Raw genomic sequence first — 22,794 nt, 5'->3', positions numbered from 1 at the left:
CAGGAAAGCCCGGAAGGTTGATTCTCCTGCTTGAATGCTGCCTGACCTGCAGTGCTTTTCCAGCCCAACATTCTCGACTCTGAACTCCAGCATCTGCAGTCCTCACTTTCTCCTAGTAGATTTTAACCTTACAGTGAAGCCTCTTCCAAGGATGCTTACCTTGAAGAAGTTCTCCTCCTCTCTCCACAAGGATCTCAGTGAGTCCCTCTCTCACTGCACCCTCCAGGTCATTCCTCTGCCCTAAAGTTTGTCAGCCACTGGTTCCTGATGATGGGCTTATGCCCGAAATGTCGATTTTCCTGCTCCTCTGATTCTGCCTGACTTGCTGTGCTTTTCCAACACTGCGCTCTCGATTCTGATCTCCAGCATCTTCAGTCCTCACTTTCTCCTAGTAGATTTGCAGTAGACTTGTTTAAAAATCCATCTAATTTTGAGCAATTCAGATGTACATAGAGTGAGCAAAATTCCACAAGGCAGAATTAATTAAGTTTGATTTTTTTAAAAAATCCAGTTCATAATTGGCAGGTAGATGCAATGGAAATCGTGAGGAATTGAATTTAAAAACCCTTACATGTGCACACCCCTCCTTTTATTATGCAGATGGTGTTTTGCAAAATGGGTAAAGAAACTTGGTTTTTCATTCTCATATTTCTGTGATCAATCTTCTTAGTTCTCTGCAGCACTAATATAGATATAAGAAGTCTACTAAACCATTGCTAATGTTTTACAATCTTACACTTCAGAATTCAATCTTGAGTTGAGCTGTGAGTTGATCTTCTGCATTTTGTTTTGTTTTGGTAGTGTGGTGGCATTATAGTGGATGTGAACGTAGCTGACCATGCCACAGTGATCACTTTTACAGACTATTATGATGGTTCTGCACCTGCTCTAATCATTAATCACACCACAGCAGTGAAGTTTCGCTTCAAGCAAAGGTATGTGCAACACGTCTGCTGAATCATTCATTTTGTTCTTCAAGTCCCACCAACAGCATTGCAGTGCATGGCCAGGTAATAATTTATTGGTGTTTGAAGGAAGAATCTCAGGGTATTTGAATGTTCCACTTGTGAAGTTTGCATGAGATATTTTAGCTCAACCTATTGGCTCAAGAACATCTGTGGAGCTCTCGAGGAGATTGAGTGTCTCAACAGGTAGACGGCCTCAGTTTAATGTCTCAGCTGAAAGAATTTAGCTTTGCTTAAATTCTGGATAGGATTTCAAAGCTACCTAAACCAAAGTGCAAATAAAATGGAGGGAAAAATATTTCGGCTTAAGTAGATCAGTCTCACTGTCTTTGATAATCTTGAATTACCTATTTATAATCATGATGTGTTATTTGTATGATCCATTTGGTGCAGCCATTACACTTTGGTACAAATACCAAATAACGTCAGGTCTTAGACTTGGTTTATTGGTAGTTTTCTTGTCTCTGAGTCAGAAGATTCTGGGTTCAGTTTTGTAGACTTGAGCACATAATATAGGCTAATTCTGAAGGAGTGCTGCTCTTGTTGAAACCCTGTTTTCCAGAGGACCCATTTATATGAAGCCCTTTTGTCCCTCTCCGAGATGTAAAGATTCCCTGGGGAGGGAATGGCCCAGTGGTGTTATAGGTGGACTTTTAATCCACAGACCTAGATAAAGTTCTGGGCAGCCAGATTTGAATTCCTCTTTGGCAAATGATGGAATTTGAAATCATTTTTAAAAATAGAATTGGATTTAAGTGTCATAATGATGACCATGACTCCATTGTCGATTGTTGGAAAAACCCATCTAATGTCTAACTGGTATCCTTGTCTGGCCTACATATGACTCCAGACCCTAGCAATATGGTTGACTCTTAACTGCCCTCTGGGTAATTAGGGATGTGCAATAAATACTGTCTAGCCAGCCCCACACACACATCCCATTAATGAATAGAAAAAGATCCTTTTTGAGGAAGAATGCGAAGTCCTCTTAGTGATTATTAAAAGCAAAGTACTGCAAATGCCAAAAACCTAAAATAAAAGCAGAAAATGCTGGAAATACTCAGCAGATCTGGTAAAATCTGTGGAAGGAGAAACCAGAGCTAACATGTAAAGATAAATATGACTTGAATATTGCTGGAAAAAGTCAGCCCTTCTCACTTTGAGAGCCATACAGCATAAAAGCAGGCCCTTCAGGCCACTGTGTCTGTGTTGACCAACAAACGCTAATCCCATTTACGTGCTCTTGGTCCATAGCCTATGATGGCCTGGCACTTTAAGTGCTCACCCAGATGCTTTTTAAATGGTGAGCAAGTGCCTGCCTCCACCACACTCACAGTTAGCATGTTTGATATTTCTACCACCATATGGATAATAATCGTTTTCCTCCGACCTTTAATCCACTTATGGCTTACTTCACACATGGTCCTCTGGTCTTGGATACGTCTGCCATGGGGGATGAGTTCACACGATCTCCCCTCTCTGTCTCTTGAGTATCTCAATGAGACTCTCCCTTAGCCTTCTCTGTTCCAAGGTAAACAAACATAACTTGTCCAGTTTCTCTTTATTGTCACCCCAGGCAACATCCTGGTTGGTCTCCTCTGCACCCTCTCCAGAGCATTCACATCCTTTTGATAGTGTGCCAAGTGAACTGCCCACATTATCCCATCTGTGGCGAAAACAATGCTCTCTACTGTTGTAACAAGACTTCCTTGCTCCTATATTCTCAAACCCTGGGTTATGAAGGGAAGTATCCCATATGCCTTGTTCACCACCCTGTCCACTTGTGCTGACACCTTCAGGGTGTCTATGAACTTGTCAACCGAAGATTCTTTGTTCCTCAGTATTCCCTAGGAACCCACTAATCATTCTGTATATCATTTCCTTATTAGACATTCCAAAATGCATTGCCTCACACTTAACAGGATTAAATTCTGTCTGCCATTGCTCTGCCCAAATTACTAGCCAAGCTTGAGATGGTCCTCTGCATTATCAACACCACCACCAATTTTTGAGTCCATTTGTCAACCACTGAGCACTCTCCTTTCATACAGGACAAATGTTACTTTTCTTCTTGAATTGGAATTCTTACTAATTATTCTGATTGGTGCAGCATTCAAGTTTTGTACTACCAAGTGACTACAAGTATAACTGATAAAAAAAAAACTATGATAGTATTTTTTGTGTGTCTGAGTACCTTAGACTTATTTCAAGATCCCTAATTACATGAAAACTATGAGCTTGACACTTGATTTTTTTTCCCTCACTGATATTGTTCTGTTAGTTGTAACACCTGTACTTGGCCCTCAACTTCTCAAGTCTATACGTTGTGTAAAATATCCTTGTGTGTGACAGTATGATGTTTTCTGTTTCCTTGTGTTCTCTCACAACCTCTGAATTAACTTATTTCGAATTACTTTGAAATAAACTTTAAACATTTTTATATAATGTTCTACATTTCCTATTAAGCACTTAATATTCGCCAGAGACATGCACAAACGTTTGTATGATGCCTTTAATTTGGGACAAACATCTCAAGGCCCTTCACAAGAATATCGTCGACCAGACTCTCTGGACCAAAGAAAGAGTTAATAAGAGCAATCAACTTGATGAAATAGTCCTCTCTAGAGGACGTAAGACCTAATGTTTCTTTCTGGATTAGTGGTGCTGGAAGAGCACAGCAAATATTTTTTTCTGCTGAGAGGTTGCAATTTTGCCTCTGAGTCAGTTGTGGGAAAAGATTCATTTCACTTAATATACAATCTAGCAAGTGTATGACTGCCTATCGATGCTCCATTTTCACTGTCCTTTGGATAGCATTAAATGGAGGTTCCATCTCTTCTTGGAAGCTTCTGTGGCACAGTTTAAAGTAATAACTGGATGCTTTCCCATTTTCATAGCCAACTTAAAAACAAAAACAGAAATTGCTGGAAATGCCCAGCAGGCCTGGCAGCTTCTCTGGAGAGAAATCAGTTCATGTTCGGATCCAGTGACCCTTCCTCACAACAATCTAGTTCTGATGAAGACTCACTGAACTCAAAACGTTAATTCTGATTTCTTGCCACAGGTGCTGTCAGACCTGCTGGGTTTTCCCAGCAATTTCTGTTTTTATTTCTGATTTCCAGCATCTACAGATCTTTTGGTTTTCATAGCCAACTTCTTCCTTTAACCAGCCCCAGCAAAACGAACAAATGACAGTTTCTCTCACCCGCTGCTGAGAGAATGGGTCTTGGGTATGTCCAGTTGTTGACTTGGACTGCAAAGCAGTGACTGCAATTTGTCAACTGTAGGTGCTTTAGATTATTGGGCAGGTACCTGAAAAGCATTATATAAATCCAAGCAGTTTTATTTACATTGAGGTGAACACTTCATAGAACATAATTTTATTTTGACACTTGTTGAACTCTATCGTCCCTCACTGAGAACCCCTCCTCCAACATCGGTCATTTCTGTTTCAAGTAAGATTGTAACTTCTTTACATAATCTTCATGTTTCTCAATTATCTGGGCCAGGCAGTAGATCATATGCTTGATATTCTGACCAGAAACAGGTGTGCTCAATAGTGGCACCTAATGAAGAAGATGTATTTGCACAGTAACTTGTAAAATAGTTATGTTATGGGTCAAAATTCTATACGTTTATTTTTAGCTGAGACCTGAGATATATTTCTACTTTGTAACTCATTGCATGTGTGTAGAGCTTTAGAAGTAGCATGTAATTTTATTCCACTTTTCTTAACAATTAGTGATTTTAAAAATGTTGGATTGTGAACACACAATCGTTTATCTGAACACACAGGATTATGTTCCAGCTTCTTTGTACCTAAATTTCTGCTGCAGCTGCTTAAATGAATGTATAGGTGTTAGTTTCTGTGAATGTCTCTGTCTCTGCGCTGGAATAGAAGTACAATATTTCTGAAAAACAAAAAGCCTTGTTCGCAAGTAATTTAGCATGTCCTAACTGTTCCTTCCTCCTTTCCTGACTGACAGTGGATTACAGGATGAGTTGATACTTGACCCCGGAGAGGCACGACTATTTGCGTGGGCTGATCCTACTGGTGTCAGGAAACTTAATTGGGGATGCGCCTGGAAAACAGCAGAACTTGACCTGCTGAAGGTATGTAGCTATCTCCTGTAATAATGAATTCTGGGAAAAGAAAGGTTTCTCCGTACTGACCTCACTGAATAGCTGAGCAATTAAACCATGTGAAGGTGCTGCAATACAGATGTTACCTTTTGACTCAACTGTAACATGTTAAGAAAGGCCATAATTGTAGTGTCACCGTTATGAGGTGGACATACCTTAAGCAGTCACCTGAAGGTGCAGGTGAGAGTTGCATGGCCATTTGAGTCCACTAAGTTGGAGCCCTCCATGAGCAGTGCCCGTGTTGAATACTATTGTTCTAATTGCGGTTAGTCCTGAGAATTGAGGGTTCGAGGCATTCAGTAACTGAACTTGAGGTCGGAATGAGAACTGTTTGATAACTTCTCAGACATGAACTTCCATCAACATGTAGAGCATCAGTCAAAATTGTTCCACTCGGTCTGAGTTTTCAGAACTGATTTTCATCTGAGAGATGAAATTTTCAAATTCCATATGTTCAATTTTCTTGGCTTCAAACAAGCTTTCCTCAGCATCCTGCTTATTGCTAACACAAAAGTAGGCTTTTTCTGTTCTTCACAGTAGAAGTTGCATTGTCTCTTTTTCTCTGTTTCTGGCTCTGTCTCCAAAAGCTCAGTTGTCTGTTTTGTGGATTAAGTGTGAAATCTGTCACTTGATTTGCAAACCATTTCGGTTTGTGTTTATTTTCCCGTGACAACCAGATCAAAAAGCGTTGGTCTGTTTCCATTCACAGGGTTTAGTATGACTACCATTTGCCCTGTGTGGAAAATTGTGATTCCATCTTTGAGTAAAGCTGACATCTTGAAGTCTTGGGTTTGCAATAATTACTTTTCTTCATTAAGAATTCAAGGTTCTTGAATGGTCGTCTTGAATTGGAAGACAATGCATGTAATCTGCTTTCAACAGTAGATAGCAGAGAGGTTGGGGTAATACAGATCTGAGATTAGTAATAGAAAATGCTGGACTATACTTCAGGTTGGGCATCCTTTATTTGCGTATATGAAACTGAAGAGATGTTGAAAACTGAAGGTCTTGACCTGCACAGACCTAATAGGTGTGGTGAGTTCAGACCCATTGGGGAAAAGAAACTTCACTTTTAGGTCCATGTGTACCAGAATTTGTTAGGTGCACCCAGAAGGGATTCTTGAAACAATATGTAGAAAATCCAACTAAGGAAGGGGACTAAATTGGGGAATGAGCCTGGCCAGGTCTTTGAAGTTAGAGTAGGGGAGCATTTCAGTAATAGAGATCATAATTTCGCAACTTTTAAGGTAGTTAGGGAAAAGGATATTGCTGGTCTTTGTGTGAAAGTGCTAAACTTGGGGGAAGGCTAATGAAAACAATTAGACAGGAACTGATTAGATTCCCTGCAATAAGACCCTCCAGCTCAACAATCCACACTGATCCTCTGAAGTGTAACCCACCCAGACCCATTCCCCTACCCTATACTTACCCTGACTTATGCACCTAACACTATGGGCAATTTAGCATGGCCAATTCACCTGACCTGCACATCTTTGGATCGTGGGAGGGAACTGGGGCACCCGGAGAAAACCCACGCAATCGTAGTCGCCTGAGATGGGAATCGAACCCAGGTCACTGTGAGGCAGCAGTGCTAACCACTGAGCCACCATGTCATCCCAGAAACTGGGAAAATTAGACTGAGGGCAGTTATTTGGAAATAAATTTACTTTTGATGTGTGCAAGTCTTTTAAAAGCCAGTTAAATAGGACCTCCTATTCCTGTGAGGGTGAAAGATAAAGATGACAAGATTCAGGCACCTTAGATAATGAGAGATGTTGTCGGTTTATTTAAAAAGAGAAAGGAAGCAGGAATCAAACAAGACCCTTGAGTATAAAGGAAGCAGAAAATAATTTTTAAAAAATCAGGATGGCTAGAGAAGTCATGAAATGTTCTTGGCAAGTAGGATTAAAGAGAATCCCAAGGCATTTTGTGCATATTAGTTTAATAGAATTTTTTGAGGCAGTGACAAAAATGAGTCTCCGGTTAAGGCAGTGGATGTTGTCTGCGTGGACTTTACTAAAGCATTTGCCAAGATCCCCCATGGTGGGCTGATCCAGAAGATCAAATTGCATGGAATCCATGGTGAGTTGTCAAATTGGATACAAAATTGGCTTGGCCAAAGACAAAGGGTAGTTGTGGAAGGGTGTTTTTCTGACTGGAAATCTGTGACCATTGGTATTCCACAAGGATCAGTGCTGGGAATTTTGTTGAAAATATATGTAAATGATTTGGATGAAAATATTGGTGGTCTGATTATTGAGTTGCATATTATAAAAATTGGAGTTATTGATAGTGAGGAAGGTTATCAAAAGATCCAGCAGGATATACATCAGCTGGAAAGTTGAGCAGAGAAATGGCAGATGGAGTTTGGTCTGGGTCATTGTGAGGTGATGCGTTTTGGGAGGTCACGTGCTAGAGGAAAGTATTCAGTAAATGGTCAGATCCTTATGGACATTGATATACAGAGGGATCTTGAAGTGCAACTTCTTAGCTTCCTGAAAGTGGCAACACAAGTGGATAAGGTACGTGCCTTCATCAGACAGGGCATTGAGTAGAAAAGTTGGCAAGTGTTTAAGACTTGTATCCGGCCATGTTTGGAGTACTGTGCACAGTTCTAGTTAGTCACAATAACAAAGATTCTGGATCAGTGTTGCTGGAAGAGCACAGCAATTCAGGCAGCATCTGACGAGCAGCAAAATCGACGTTTCGGGTAAAAGCCCTTCATCAGGTTTTTACCACAATAACAAAGATGTAGAGGCTTTGGAGAGGGTGCAGAAGAGCTTTGAGGCTGATGTCTGCATTGGAGTGTGCTAGCTTTATGGGGAGGTTGGACAAACTTGGATTGTTTACGTCCAAGTGTCAGAGGCTGAGGGCTGACCTGATAGAAATATATACAATTATGAGGAGTATAAGGTGGATATTCAGTGTTTCCCAGTGTGAGGAATATCATATACTAAGGACCATAGGTTTAATGTGTGAGGGGGAAAGTTTAAAGGACATTTTTGAGGAAGGTTTTTTTTTCAACGCAAAAGTAGCAGGTGCCTGGAATGCACTGCCAGGGAAAATGGTAAAAGCATATGCAAAAGCCATGTTTAAGAGGCATTTAGACACATACATGAACAAGCAGAGAAGAGAAAGATATGGACCATGTGCAGTCAGATTGGATTTGTTTAAACTAGTACCGTCGTTGGTACAGATATGGTGGGCCGAATGGCCTATTCCTATGTTGTACTGTTGTATGTAGCAAGGTGGAGGTGATGTGCACGTTCAGTTAGAATCTCATTAAATAGTGATGAGTTGTTTAGCTGCCTCCTACTCTGATTTCTTCATACCTAACCAATGGTGTGGAGTGGACTAACACTCCAGAGGTTTAGTTCTCATCTCATCTGAAATAAAATCTGGAGTTAAAAAACTGTAATCGCAAAAATGTTTATGAATGTGTCTTTTTGGTCATAAAGCCCATCACTTGCACTTGAGCATGCAAACCTAGTTTCCCTTACCCAATCCAGCCATTGTGACTCTCATCCCACACAAGTGTGATTGACTTAGGGGTGGTTTCTGAGGTTGCTTAGCAAATTTATGAAACAATTAGTTGAGTGGTTCATTTCAGGGAATCTAGAGATTGGCGAGTGAGCATTTATTTGCAGTTATAAAAACATTTCCAGCTTCAGGTGATGTTGCATGTACTACCCAAAACGTCGATTCTCCTGCTCCTCGGATGCTGCCTGACCTGCTGTGCTTTTCCAGCACTGCACTTTTTGACTCTGACTCTCTCACCTTCTCCATAAAACTTTGCCCTAAAGTGATATCTCTTGGGAAAGCCATGTACTCGGGAATGTAGAATGAACCAGACACTTGATTTATCATTGCACTGGCTCGAAAATCCAAAAAAGGTCATGGATGTAACAGCACAGGCTGAATTCTACAAGTTTCTATCTTTTTTTCTGTTCTCGTCTTTGTTATCCTAATGCAGAGTAGAGGAAAGTTAGTTCATTTTGATTATCTTGTTTCCATGTAGGCTACCACATAACAAGCAACTTGAAGAACTTTCTAACCAAACCCCCATCCCGTTTATCTCATTGATAAAATAACTTGTGTTTTCCAGGATCAGTTTGGGCAGTTTCTTTGGCAAAACAACAATCAGATTCACTGGGTATCTTTCCTTGATGGCCGACAGCGTGTGTTGGTATTCACTGAAGATGTTGCAGTTATTTCTAAAGCACGGCAAGCTGAGGATCTGATGCAGTTTGACATGGGAGTTACAATTTCACTTCACAGCCTTGGACTGTCGCTTGTTAACAATGAAAGCAAACAGGAAATTGCATACATAGGAATTACCAGGTAAGTTTCCTATTTACTTTTGCTGTTTAAGTGTTTTAAAGAAATTATGACAAAAAAGGTGAGTAACCTGGTCAGGAAATATTCTGAATTGTTTTTGTTCATTTTTTTGAATTAAGCAATGTAAGTAAAACTGCAGGAGGTGTTGCTTGCTCAGGATAAAAAGCTAACAAATAACACATTAAGGAGTTTAATGAGAGACACTTTATAATAATACTGAATAATATTGAAGCAGGAAGTCCATCATTAAAATTTATAATATATGTGAAGAGAAATACAACTTAAAGAATTCACCTCTTAAATGTGATGGAAGTAACCACTCATAAAAGGAAAAATAATGAGAAGACATGGAAGGATGACATGAGAGAAACCTTTTTCACACAGCAAATAGGTGGGGCACGGAATGCACACTGCTTGGGAATATGGTGGATACAGGTTTAATTGAGACATTGAAGAGGGCATTGGATAATTATTTGGATAGAAACTGTGTGCTGGGATCAGGAGGAAAAGGCAGGAGATTGCATTAGGGAATAATGGGCTGAATTGCCTCCTGCATTGTGATAGTTCTGTGAACTAAATACTCCTGAACTCAGTGTAATTACTTCAAGCCCGTAATCTTCTTGATTCAGCAGTTTTGCAATTTAGTCTGGCTCAATTGGTAATACTTCCACTTGTAAAGACTGTTCACTGAATGCAACAGAATTGATAGATGAAAGGCCATTCAGTATGTATTAATTCATCCAACCATCAAGACTGGTTGCAGCATCAATCCACATTATTTTTACTGCATTATGATAGTTGAAACAAATCAATATTGGTGTTTTAAAAATATCTGGCTGTCATTCCTAATTTTTTCCTTGTTGATAGCTTAACTCTTGATCCCATTGTCCTGCTTTTGCATTTTGCTTGGAAATAGTTTTCTGGATTTACCTTTTCCACACCATCTCAGATGCTGTAAAACCCCGAAGCTGCTACTTTGGTGCCTTTTTTACTTCGTATCCAACTTCTGGTTTTCTGTTCACATGTTACTTCAATGATCAGTTATGGCTCAACCATTCAACACTGGTGAATGGCCATGTGGCTTTAGCCTGCACTACTGCCAAATGGCTGCTTGTGCATTTTTGTCCAGAATTGGACACATAGCTAAAGTGGTCTTTTCAGAATATAGTGTTGTCGTAAGTTCCTCTAACGTGTCACCGACAGCACTGGGTGCATGGCTCAGCATTTTTATTAGCTTTGGTTGTTGCTGTGCGTGAATTGACTGTTTTAGGCACTGAGTTCCTCAGGATTTTGTTTCATTTTTGTCTGTTAACATTGTTCATTAAATGCAAATCTATTTCCCTCTGATCCCTGACCACTTCTCATCTACCTGTTTCACCTCAACTACATCAGTTGTTTGTTTCATTGTCTGCTGACAACTTCTAGCTCTACCTCAGTACCATTTCTCTTGACACCTACAGTGTTGACAAATCATCCCACTCTATCCAATAGCCAGTATTGGGTGCACAAAAAATTTCTGCATTAATAATGAGAAGCCCACATCCATTGTCTCTGCTCCAAACTCTCTTCTATTGCCGCTGACTCCACTCCTCTCCCTTGGAAGAGTCTGAGGCAGAACCAGCTTTTTTGCAGCCTTGCTGTCATATTTGACATGAAATGAGTTTTCTTGTTAGCATCACAAAGACTGCGTACTCTCACATCCATCTGATTCAGCTTTGACCTCAGCTGTCCTCATGACTCCCTTTGTCATCTTTAGACTTCACAATGCCAATGCAGGCAATCTGCCTGCTTATATGCTTTGTGAATATGTCATCTGAAACTCATCTGCCCTGTGCTTATTGATGTGGGTTTGGTATTATTTGATATTCACAATGCAGCCTTGTTTTGTTCATGATCCCTTCATGATTATATTAGATTCCCCACAGTGTGGAAACAGGCCCTTTGGCCCAACAAGTCCACACCGACCCTCTGAAGAGCAACCCACCCAAATCCATCTCCCTCTGACTAATGCACCTAACACTACGGGCAATTTAGCATAGCCAATTAACCAGACCTGCACATCTTTGGACTATGGGAGGAAACCCATGCAGGCACTGGGAGAATGTGCAAACTCCACACGGACTGTTGCCTGAGACTGGAATCGAACCTGGGATCCTGGTGCTGAGAGACAGCAGTGCTAACCACTGAATCACTGTGCCGAAGTGCAGAATCCAGGTCATCCTTTCAACCCTAAAGATATATCTTTTGAATCCATATTTGGCACTAGATCAACCTGATTCCATTCTACCTTCCTCTTTGTCCAATAACTCCCACTTTATTGGTTGTACCTAAAACTATTTTTTTATCTGTAAGAATTGGAATGAGTACCTTGTGGAAATTTTTAAAAATAATTAGCCATTTCAAGATGTCTGATATTGAATTTTAATATCAAGTTGTTAATTTTGCATCTGAGTCATTAGAAAGGACATATTGTTCTTGAGTTAGCATAAGTCATTTGGAATATTTGCCATCTTGTTCGCATCTTGGTTTCAATTTAATTTTACATCTTGAAGTTTTCTAATTTCTTTGCCTCTGACTGCTGAATTGCTGAAACAATTTGTTTACTGTTACATTTTGCCTCTACTTTTTTTCTAGATGAAAGACTAACTATAAATCTTGCTAATAATCAACTGGTACTGTTGAGAAAATGAAACGCTGTCAGAGGTGCCCTCTTTGAGATAGTCAGTTATACAGCCTGGAAGCAGACCCTTCGGTCCAACTCGTTCATGCCGATCAGACATCCCAATCTGACCTAGTCCCGTTGGCCAGCATTTGGCCCATATCACTCCAACCCTTCCTATTCGTATACCCATCCAGGTGCCTTTTAAATGTCACAATGGTACCAACCTCCACCACTTCCTCTGGCAACTCATTCCATACATACACCACCCTCGACATGAATAAGTTGCCCCTTAGGTCCCTTTAAAATCTTTCCCCTTGCACCTTAAACCTATGCCCTCTAGTTTTGAACTAGAGGGGGAAAATGTTTCGGAAGTTTTGCCTTAAGTGCGTTTAAAAACATCAGGGACGGGCAATAAATACTAGCCAGCCAGCGACACCCACATCCTACAAATTAAATTTTTAAAAAAGTGATTAACTTCAGCTACTCCTTATGGTATTGAGCTCCACATTCTCACTACACACATTGGCTAATGAAGTTGCTCCTGAATTCCTGATTTGATTTATTAGTAATTAGCACACTTATTCCAGCAAGTTGATCAATGCTTTGCCGTTGGTAAGTGTTCAGCCTGTCACAAACAAGGAGAGCAGCTTCTCCTATTACTTTACGCAGGGAAAGAAGCCAGCACTTTCAAAGGTTACAGTGAGGCTTAGTTTCAAGTGCAGCTTAAGTCATGTCTACCAAAACAATTTAACTACAGTGTAAAATGTCCTGTCTTCTCAGCTTTGAGACTCAGTGAATGTTTTCTCATGTCGTGTGACAACCAATGATAATTTCACGGACACCATCACTCCCAGACTAGCCTTCAGTTCCAGAAGGATGAAATGAATTTAAATTCCACCAGCTGCCGTGCATATGCATATGCCCAGAGTGTTAGCCTGACCCTCTTGGAGTAGCTGTTCAATGACTTTACCACTGCACCATCATCTCTCCCTTTCTCCACCGTAGAACACAGTGGAGGTATACTTGCAATATTGGAAGGTGAAGGTAGCAGATTCTCATTCGGTCAAGGAATCAAAGATTTTTGGAGGTGGATTGAAATGAGCAATTCAAAACACACATAGATGAGCTGTGAAAACCAGGCAGGTTCAGTGGGCCAAATGGCCTACCTTTAATCCTAATTCATCTTTGCTTGTGATGTATGGTCTTATGAAGTCTGAAGAAAATACGTAAAAGCGTGTGTTATCTAAGCTTTGAATTCAGGTCACTTATCAAACTGACAGAGAACATCACCTATTGTAATGCCTATTGTTTTTCTCTTATCTTGCGTTGTCTTGTATGGTAATGATTAGATTAGATTAGATTACTTACAGTGTGGAAACAGGCCCTTCGGCCCAACAAGTCCACACCGCCCCCGCCGAAGCGCAACCGACCCATATCCCCACATTTACCCCTTTACCTAACACTACGGGCAATTTAGCATGGCCAATTCACCTAACCTGCACGTCTTTGGACTGTGGGAGGAAACCGGAGCACCCGGAGGAAACCCACGCAGACACGGGGAGAACGTGCAAACTCCACACAGTCAGTCGCCTGAGGCTGGAATTGAACCCGGATCTCTGGCGCTGTGAGGCAGCAGTGCTAACCACTGTGCCACCATGCCGCCCGTAATGTAGACAAAATGTCTTGATGATGCATTTTTTTGGGAAGAATTTGTGCAGTTTGTATGAAAGCACAATCTTTGAAATGCAGTAGCTCAGCAGCACTGGTTCACAAGCAGGTTAGCATTGATCCTTGCATGTAAGAATGAGTTCACATCATATCTGTGACAATTAGAAATGCTGCATTTCTGCCTTGCTTTTCTCCACTGGTGACTGTGCAAGAGACACTATAGTTTACTTTGCATGCACAACCTTCCTTTGAGAGGGGAAGAGTCAAAGACACACACAAGTAGCAATTCCTATCTTTTTAAGGCACACTTTTGATCAATACGCATTTGTCTGTCTAAGCCTTGACTGTGCATGCAGAGAGTGGGACTAATTGACAATGGGAAGGCAACTCGCTCAATATATATTTTCTTAGTAAAACTAGGATCATCCATACCAAAAATAAGATTACACAAATGGTCTAAAGTTGAGCCATGCTTTCCTCTTTTGAACGTATCATGAACACTTGTGTAGATGAGGAGACCTGTCCTCTGGGTTGCGTGTTGGCGAAGGTTAATATCTGTACTGCTGGTGTGTTTTGACACAACTCAGCAGGACACATGATGAGGCAATTTAACAGCTGAAGTAAAGAGGGAGTAATGCAATCAAAATTATGCAATGTTAAGAGAGCTGAATGAAACACATGATTGCAATAGCTGATGGGAATATTCTGATTTTAAGCAAAGCATAGAGAGAAAATCAGCCAAATCAAGGTCAGAGTTTGGTCAACAGAACTTTTGTCATGTTGACATAAGTGATGGATTTTGCATAGGAAATTAGAAGATTATCTACACTAGTATATGTGATGTATGCATGTTGCTTTTGGAATGTGCAATGTGTACTTTTGATAATGTTTATTTTAAAATTTTAAAATTAATGTTTATGTCATACTTCTGTTCTTGACTTCAAGTTAACATTTTAGTTACTATCACGTTAAATTTTCTGACAGCCATTCTCACCTTAGTTTGTTTTTTCCCTACATATGATAAAACATTTTACAGGATTAAATTGACAGTAATGATATAGAGCGCCTCTCCACTATACTTTAAACTCAGTATCTTAAACATAGAAAGTTAGTCTTTGGATCCCAGTCTCATCATGGCCTGAGTGGACAAACATCAATTTACCTGTGATTCCACAAGAGATATAAAATATATTCCTGGTCTTTTCATGGATATGAATACTTGCTTCACTTAAACTGATCTTGTTCCAGTGTGAGCACTTAATTCTGTACAGTTATCACAATGGATGAAAAGGTAAAAGGTTTGCCTTGCAACACAATCAGGACTTGCATTTTAGTGTCAAGTAGCTGAGGAGTGCACCAATTGGAGAGGCTGTGCTGTACACACTGGATAGAATTTAATCATTCCCCTTCTTTCTGTCTTCTCTTCAACCTCTGTCGGCCGCCCACCCCCAAAAAATATGGAAATAATGTGGAAAGGCTGCGCCATCCTAGCATACCCCAAATAAAAGTCATGGTGGGAAAAGTAGAGATTGGCCTCATGGCCCTAGCCCAGTTCAGACATTGAGTTATACAGCATGGAAACAGACCCTTTGGTCCAATCAGTCCATGCCGACCATAATTCCACACTAAACTAGTCCCATCTGCCTGTGCTTGGCCCATATCTCTCCAAACATTTTCTAGTCATGTACTTATCCAAATGTCTTTGAAATGTTGTAACGAAACCTGTATCCATCACTTCCTCTGGAAGTTCATTCTGCACACTATCTATGCTCATGTCTTTTTAAAATCTTTCTCCTTTCACCTTAAAAATATGCCCCCTAGTCTTGAAATCCCTGACCTGAGAGAAAAGACAATTGCCATTCACCTTATGTATACCCCTCATGATTTAATAAACACTATAGGGTCACCCCTCAACTCCTACACTCTCGGGAACAAGTTCCAGCCATTTGGGTGGCCATTGACTTGTACCAGGTGCTGGAGCAGGGTTGTTGGGCTGCACCATATTAGAGGGCTACAAGAAGACAGGTCCTGAGGATCAGGTATCCTGTACCCCATGAGAGCAGTCAGTGTCAGGGCACCCTCGCAGAAGAGCTCTTCCTACTCCACTGCCCTGTCCTCTGTATCATCCATGGATGCTATTGCTCTTGGTGTCCTGTAGCTCCGGCCATGGTGACCAATCCCAGCTGCACTACTGAGACTGAAGTGCTGCCAGTACCTAACTACACTGACCTGCTGCTACGGCTATTAAATTCAGCACTGTATGTTTAGATCATGAGTGTATGATTCAAAACTGACAATGAGCGTTATCCATCTTTTCCATTATGTTCTGTTAAAAAAAAAGAGTAGTGCTTCTGTTTGTAATGCATTTCTTGTGTGTTACTGTTTTGGGAACCATGACAGAATTTCACTTTGAAAAAATAGGAGTGAATTTATTGTTCACATGGATATTTTAGACCTTTCACGTTTGTTTTTATTTCTTGGTGGTTCTCCTCCCACGGCATTAACTTGCTGTGGAGCTGCACTCTTCCTCAGAGCTAGTATGTTAGCAAAAAATTATCAGCTCAGGTTTGGCGAACAAAGCCTTGTAAAAGTGTGTATTTGGCATTGATTTGAGGACTAAATGGGGCTGAATTACAGCAAATAGTTCACTGGCACTTGCTTTTGTAATCAAGGGTGAATGTTGCTTTGGGATTCCAAACGAATGTGGAGAGGAAAAGAAAATACTCGTTTTTAAAGAAACGAATGCACCCTAATTTGATGCAGTTTTTACAAGTTTAAATCAAAAACAAAACTCTTGTGTCATTCCAATCAGTCCCCCATTGACAGACTTCTGATTTACAAAACTAGTAATGTATTCATTACAGCAGTTCAAATACAGGCTTAAGTACGTATACTGAAACTATTGCATCAAACATATGACAAGATCAGGAGTAATTCCAGGCCCCTCTCTACCAGGCAAATTATGCAGAGTTTGATGTACTGCATCCTGTGTCCTCCCCTGTGTGGTGTTAAAATGGACCTGTGCTTTTCTGGTGGAGGTGCTGGTGTTGGACGAAGTTAGAAGTCACCTGGCACCAGGTTATAATCCAACAGGTTTATTTGAAATCGCAAGCTTTCGGAGCGCTGCTCCTTCATCAAGTGCAGTAGAGGGAAGCACGCAGATGCAGAATGCTGTATATAGGTGAAGATATAATGGCAAGATAATTCCAGGTAATTAAGTGTGTCAACAGATATGTACAAATAGTGAGTGAAGTGTCGACAAATTGAATAATAAGTCTCTGCAGGTGATCAAAAGTGTCAGACGCTGTGAGTAAAGTGTCAACAGCTGAATAGCAAGTGCAGGGATGACCTATGAACCAATTAATTAAGGCAAATGCCTTAATCTGTCGACATTGCACTCACTATTCGTACTAGTGAGCAGAAGACCAGATATGTAAGAATTTTTTTAATTCAGAAAAAAACCACACGTTAGTTAATAATACACTAATTTTTTTAAAGGTAAGTCATTTTTCACACTCAAGTCTTCAGTGAAAGTATGGAGGGGGCAGTTATATTAGTGCGTTAATATATTTGTATGGACTTTTAAAAGGATTTTAAGATGAATGGTAGAAGAAATGAAGTCAGTGGGATTGAAGGGGTAGTGGTAATGTGAATAGAATAAGATTATTCTCAAATTGGAGTGCACTGTGTCTTCTGAGCAGTTATTGGGACAAATCTCTAATTTTAAGAAATGTTAACTTTTCTGGGTTTGGATATGGGGGCACATTTTCAAAGACTACACAAACTGTGAGGTGCATTGTAGTAGAATGCAGAAGATCAAAGACTGGTAAAATGGATAGGAGCACGGCAGACTAAATTTAAAGCATTCAAATGCTGAAATATATTTTAGAATGAAGGCAGAAAAAAGAGAAACAATATCAAGTATATAGTGCAATTTTAATAGCGTGTAGGAGTGGAGAGACTTGGAAGTTCAAATGAACAAACCTTTTGAAGGTGATGAGATGTTCATAAATAAAAGCAAAATACTACACATGCTATAAATTTGAAATGCAGAAAATGCTGTAAACCAAATTTCCAATGATTCAGGAAACATTGGTGTTGTGAAGTTGTAAAAAAGCAATTTCTTTTTAGAAGTACATAAGACCAAGTAAAAACCTACTATGTTTGCTAAGAAATATGTACATGCCAAATAAAAGTTGTGGTCTATGTAAAATGTTGCACAACTGGGTGGCACAGTGGTTAGCTCTGCTGCCTCACAGCGCCAGAGACCCAGGCTCAATTCCCGCCTCGGGCAACTGTCTGTGTGGAGTTTGCACGTTCTCCCCTTCTCTGTGTGGGTTTCCTTGGGTGCTTCGGTTTCCTCCCACAGTCCAAAGATGTGCAGGTCAGGTGAATTGACTATGCTAAATTGCCCGTAGTGTTAGGTGAAGGGGTAAATGTAGGGGTATGGGTGGGTTGCGCTTCGGCGGGTCGGTATGGACTTGTTGGGCTGAACGGCCTGTTTCCACACTGTAAGTAATCTAATCATGTAAGTAATCTAAAACTGCAGTCAAGGAATAATTAATTGCTTAGTAGTTCCTTCAGATCACTCTTATTGAAGGGAAGAGCCCATATCTAATGTCTGTGTGCAAAGGAGAAGGAACTAAGCAGCTTATAGATGGCAATAGATTTTAAAAGGTTGGATTCTTTCAAAATACTTGCTCAAAAAGAAGAATGATCTTGATGTTAGACCTTTGAATTTAACAATTCTAAATCTTTGGAATCGGCATATATCTAAAGCTAACTTATTGGTAAAGGTTTGGGATGTGTGTGTCAACTATCGAGCAGTAAGCTTAACATCTAATTTAAGGCAAATTGTAAATTGTTTTGAGATTAACAGGTGATCGCTTGGAAAGTGTGGATTCAGGATGGCAAGGCCTTATTAACACTTTATGGAATAGTTGAGTCACAGTTGGTTTATATATTTGGTTCTTCAGAATCCATGTCAAGAATCATGAACCAAGTTACAATTTAGTATAGAAGCCAGACATTTGTAAGGTCTAAATGTGGAATGTGCAGCCTGTAAAGAACATCGGAGGAACGTGCTACAGTATCAATCTATACACCTGTGCCATTCTCATTTCAACTTCAGAAGGTTGGCTTCAGAAGCTTGACAGTAGGAACCGTCAAAAAAAGTCTTATTAATCACTGTGATGGGAAGGTCAAATGACAAAATACAGTTTTGGAAAAGGTAGAAATTAAACAAGAATTCAAGTCCAGCAGGTATGTTTACCAAAACATTGTGCTTAACCATTGTAGCAAAACTTAACAATGGCAGCCATTCCAGCTGACGCATATCTCTGTAGTCTTTGGAGAGAGACGGGATTTAAGTGTGGCTAACAAAGAGGGTTGATGTATGAAGAGATGGAGGACTCCTTATTATCCTTGTTCTCAATAATCTTTGCATACTAGATTTGCATTTTCCTTGTTTTAACTGGTATTTCATTGGAACTTTAGTTCTGGAGTCGTTTGGGAAATGAAACGGAAGCAACGATGGAGGCCCTTTAGTCAAAAGCACATCAATCTTTTGGAACAGAGCTACCAGACACACCGGACTGAAAAGGCTGGAGAACACTGGATCAAGTTGGACAGTAACTTGGAGGTAACATGCAAATGGATGGTCTTATTAAGATCAGGTTCCAATGGACCTGCCAGCTCATGACTGTGAAGTTGCTTATCTTACCAGAAATTCAAGCTTTCTCTTTGCTTCCACTCAATTTACTGACATTTCCAAAACTGAACAAAATCTTAATGATTTTGATTTGCTGCTCCCTTCTTTGAATGTTCACATAATTAACATTTATAAAATTTGTTTACTGCCCCACTTCAACAACAGCATTGGTAAGCATTTAGAAAGTTGTTTACTTTCAAGATTGTCATCTTTGGTGAGCTGTTTTCTGTTAGGTCTCATGATATTAGTTCAAACAAGGTGAATGCCATTAGTTCACAACCAAGCAAAATTATCATCATGCAACAAGCTTATAGTATTCCTAATGGTGGAAATGGAGTAAAACAAATACAACTTTTCTTTCCTTCCCTCCTGTGCCTTGGCTGAATCAAAGTCTACTTGATGTTTTAAGAGCTCTGCACAATTTAAAAGGCAAATGGCAGAGCATTTCTGCTATCTTCAGTCATCACGGGAAATTGGATCTTTCTTATGTGCTGTTTTTAAATTTTATTTATCCCTTTGTATATAATGTAATAGAGCACCAGATGGTATAATGAAAACTGTTTCAGGTGATGCAATGAATTTCCTGTTTTGAGATTCCATGTTTATTGTGTTTTTAGGTTAATTTTCATGTTATGCAAATCCGTTTGCCTCAGCGATTGAGCATTAGGCGAAACTTTTTATCTGGCATTCAAGTTGAATTTAAGCAGTCTGCTCATCACAGGAGTTTGCGTGCCCAGTTGAACTGGCTGCAGGTAATGTACATTGGTTTGTCAGATTATTGCGTGGGCTTCCCTCGTTCTTGTTATGTTTGTGAATGTGTTTTGTAAAGGCGATTATATCCTAAGTAGAGTGCAACTAACTGTTCAATTTATCTGCTGGGCATTTAAAAATAGTCAACCTCAGTTTAAGGGATAATGGCTTACAAGGCTGTGCATAATATTTGGCAAATTAAAAGATGATGTGGGTGCAACATGGTGTTCAGAGGCAATCTGTAGTTGCTTGATAATCTAAAATGTTTTATGAGGAAAGTTTGAAAAACGAGCAGAATAAGGGCCATTCGGTCACTCAATCCTCCCCTGCCATTCAATAAAATCGTGGCTGATGTGTTTTTTGAGTTCCACATTCCCATCTACTCCTGATGACCTTTGATCCTAACAAAAATCTATTCAGTTCCACATTCTGAGGTAGAGTATTTCAAAATCGTGCTGCCCGCAGAAACAAAAATTTCCTTCATTTCTGTTCTCAAAGGTCAACCTTTGTTCTGAACTCCTCAACAAGAGGAAACTTCCTTTCCACATCTGTCTGTCAAGGCCATTCTGCACATTATGCACTTCAATCGGGTCTCCTGTACTTGTCTAAACTTCATTGGAAATGAGCCCACTCTGTTCAACCATTAGTAAACCTGCTCTGAAACACTTCCGTTGCATTTATATCCTTCCTAAAACAAGAAATTTGCAATTAGTTTTTGAGATGGAGTCTAACCAATGCCCGATATCATTGAAACATTGCGTCTTTAGTGTTCAATAACCTAATGGACAACTTGACCACTTAGAGACAACCTCTTTCGTTTAAAGGTTAAATCCTGTCAGTTAAGTGTCAATCAGTATTAATTGGAGCACTATCCATGTCTCAATGCCTCTATCAATCATAATCCATTTGCTGACTGATCAGCAATTTCCTCTCATGCAGCGTAAATGCTGGCCTTCTTAAGAATTGCCCTGAAGAGTGCAAGACAGTGCAGATTCATAGCTCCTTGGAAGTAGAGTCACAGGTAGATAGGATAGTGAAGAAGACGCTTGATATGCTTTCCTTTATTGTTCAGAGTATTCAGTACTGGAGTTGGGAGGTAATGCTGTAGCTGTACAGGACATTGGTTAGGCCACTTTTGGAATATTGCATGCCTTTCTGGTCTCCTTCCTATCAGAAGGATGTTGTGAAACTTGAAAGGGTTCAGAAGCGATTTACAAGGATGTTGCCAGGGTTGGAGGATTTGAGGTATATGGAGAGGCTGATTAGGCTGTGGCTGTTTTCCCTGGAGCATCAGAGGCTGAAGGGTGGCCTTACAGAGATTTATAAAATCATGAGGGGCATGGATAAGATAAACAGACAAAGTCTTTTCCCTGGAGTAGGGGAGTCCAGAACTAGAGGGCATAGGTTTAAGGTGAGAGGGGAAAGATATAAAAGCGACATAAGGGACAACTTTTTCACACAGAGGGTAGTACGTGTATGGAATGAACTGCCAGAGGAAGTGGTGGAGGTGGGTACAATTAAACATTTAAAAGGCACCTGAATGGGTATATGAACCGCAAGGATTTAGAGGGATATTGGCCAAGTGCTGGCAAATGGGTCTAGATTAAGTTAGGATATCAGATTGGCATGGGCGAGTTGGACCAAAGGTCTGTTTTGGTGCTGTACATCTCTCTGACTCTATGAAAAAAAAGTCTTTTATAAGATGTGTCTAGCTTTAGCAATACAGAACCGACTGTATACTGAATGTTGTTATCCTGGTTGTGTTGTGTTTTTGCTGACTTCTGAGGGAACTTTAATTTTCAGGAGTTGCCTTAATAGGCTGTGAGGTGCATATCACTGGGAGGATCAGATTTTGTTGCTTTTCAAATAATTCTTGAAAGTGGTGGTGAGCTAAAATTAGGTCACGTTGGGAAATAGTTTGTGAAGCACTGCTGTCGCTTTTTGCTTCACTTCATATGTCCGTAATCCAGCTGGTCATGTTCTGTTGTTAGTATGGGCTTATCCTGTGTTATATGCACTCACTGCAGAGGTGCACTCATTGAATGCAAAGGTCACTGGTGATCAGGTGTGCACTGGTCCACACCTTCAGACAATAACAGAGTAAGCAAAGGGAAAACCAAAGTTTCTATCCAGTTAATGTCTTAATAATTCCATGTACTTAGTGACGAAGAAACATTTGCATAAGATAATTTAGATCTCAGGAGATATTATGCCCAGTTCTGGATGCCGTACTATAGGAATGATCTGTATGTACTGGAGAGCGTGCTGAAGCAATATAAGTGAATGGTTCCAGGTATAAGGAGTTGCAGTTTTGAGGATAGATTGAAGAGACTGGGACTCTTCTTGGAGAGAGGAAGGCTAAGAGATTTCAAATAATGAGGGTGCTGGGTGGAGTAGATGTGGGGGATTTCTTTTTTTACTGTTTATGAGAGGATCCAAAATGGGAGGTCAAAGATTTAACATGATCTGCAAAAGAAGCAATTGCAGTATGAGAAAAATCTTTTGCGCACAATAGCACCGGGATGCACTGCCTGGAAATGTGGTGGAGGCACATTTAG

General features: G+C 40.2%; 1 protein-coding gene across 4 annotated transcripts in view; it reads left to right on the top strand.

Moving 5' to 3' along the window:
- vps13c (vacuolar protein sorting 13 homolog C) overlaps positions 1 to 22,794 on the top strand; it is a 286,760-nt gene that overhangs the window by 227,653 nt on the left and 36,313 nt on the right. For all 4 annotated transcript variants that reach the window (XM_043680592.1, XM_043680591.1, XM_043680593.1 and 1 more), the window contains 5 exons: positions 802 to 935; positions 4,952 to 5,078; positions 9,214 to 9,449; positions 19,273 to 19,417; positions 20,104 to 20,238. In XM_043680592.1, coding sequence (XP_043536527.1) covers positions 802 to 935; positions 4,952 to 5,078; positions 9,214 to 9,449; positions 19,273 to 19,417; positions 20,104 to 20,238 — 777 coding nt within the window. The remainder of the gene's footprint in view (positions 1 to 801; positions 936 to 4,951; positions 5,079 to 9,213; positions 9,450 to 19,272; positions 19,418 to 20,103; positions 20,239 to 22,794) is intronic.

The sequence above is a fragment of the Chiloscyllium plagiosum genome, chromosome 40 (assembly GCF_004010195.1).
Source record: "Chiloscyllium plagiosum isolate BGI_BamShark_2017 chromosome 40, ASM401019v2, whole genome shotgun sequence".
NCBI lineage: Eukaryota > Metazoa > Chordata > Chondrichthyes > Orectolobiformes > Hemiscylliidae > Chiloscyllium > Chiloscyllium plagiosum.
Note: the sequence above shows the minus strand (reverse complement) of the source record. Positions and strands in the feature narration are given on the sequence as shown.